Below are 1,163 nucleotides of genomic sequence, written 5' to 3' on the forward strand. Positions count from 1 at the left end.
GTCGCTTCTTCCCGTCCTTTGTCAAGTCCGCCGTCTGGTTCTCACCGCAGCCTCCAGGCGGGAATGTTTCTCTTGCTTTCGGCACCTCGACGGCCGACCTTTGCACTGACGTTCGTGTGTGCTGCTGATTTGTGTTGAGAATGAAGTATTTATCAGCCGGGGCCTGCCCAAGGAGACCCGAGTATTATTCAGCACAATAAAATGGAATGTGTGTACCTTTGGGCGTCTTCTTTCCCGCGCCGCTCCTTCCCCACCTCCCTCGGCCCGGCCGGGACTCGGAGGCTCCTGGTCTGTGGCGTTCTAGAGCCCTGGGGTCGTCTAGTCCAGCCCCCCACCCCACCCCACCCCACCCCTGAGGCCTTGAAGAGAGGGCCGGAGTGCACCTGGAAGAAAGGAAGACACCTGTGCCTCTGAACATGCCCAGAGGGCTTGTTGATTACCCCTCTGGGCTCGGGCGTGTGGGGGGTGAGGGTGCGGATCGGGTCCAGCGGGAGCAGCAGGCCTTCGGAAGCACAGCGCGCTGCGGACCAAGCAGAGGAAGAGGCTCCGGGGCTCCCGGCGGGCGTCCCGAACCGGGCTGGACTCTCCTTTCCTTCTACAAAGGGGGGGGGGAGAGATTGGGGGCTCCTCCCGGCAGTCCAGCGCCCCCTTTCTTCAGAGTAAAGGAGGTGCCCCGCCAGGAGTTCTTCTCAGCGCCGACGACCCCCAGCCAAGAGGGCCGAGAAGGCCGGCCACACGGACCCCCCCCCCCCCGCCCGGCGGCTTCCCCCCCCCAGCTTGGCAACTTATGACTGATTGATTGGTCTGATTCTTACCCCGCCCTCCCCGCCGAGGCAGGCTCAGGGCGGCTGACAGAAGAACCATAGATCAAACACGCGTATAAACATCAATATAAAAACACACAACTCACCGGGAGGGCTCCAGGCCAGGAAAGGGCGGTCTCCTGCGCCGAAGGACCCCTGCCCAGCCCCCCCGAAAGCCTCCTGCTGTTACTCCGGGGCCCCTCTTGACCAGGCGCCGGCGCCGGCGCCGGGGGGGGGGGGCGGAAGGGACTTCGACGGCAGCCAGCTGGGCGGGGCCACTGCGGCCCAAGCCGTGCTGCGGAAGGGCTTCGCTCCGGGAGGAGAAGAGGGCAGGTCTGCTGAGCCCCGGGCAGAGGGCTC

At 65.0% G+C, this 1,163-nt stretch overlaps 1 protein-coding gene across 1 annotated transcript in view; it reads right to left on the bottom strand.

Moving 5' to 3' along the window:
* Window positions 1-5: 5 nt before the first annotated feature.
* Window positions 6-1,163, bottom strand: part of LOC107116774 (proline-rich proteoglycan 2-like) — a gene marked incomplete at its 3' end in the record, with an annotated part of 2,452 nt that continues 1,294 nt past the window's right edge. Inside the window, exons 2-4 of the mRNA XM_015418772.1 lie at window positions 911-983; window positions 441-595; window positions 6-163 (exon numbers count right to left, since the gene is read on the bottom strand). Of these exons, the coding sequence (XP_015274258.1) occupies window positions 6-163; window positions 441-595; window positions 911-983 (386 nt within the window). The remainder of the gene's footprint in view (window positions 164-440; window positions 596-910; window positions 984-1,163) is intronic.

Source organism: Gekko japonicus, unplaced genomic scaffold (genome assembly GCF_001447785.1).
Source record: "Gekko japonicus isolate JY-2015 unplaced genomic scaffold, Gekko_japonicus_V1.1 scaffold1138, whole genome shotgun sequence".
NCBI classification, from domain to species: domain Eukaryota; kingdom Metazoa; phylum Chordata; class Lepidosauria; order Squamata; family Gekkonidae; genus Gekko; species Gekko japonicus.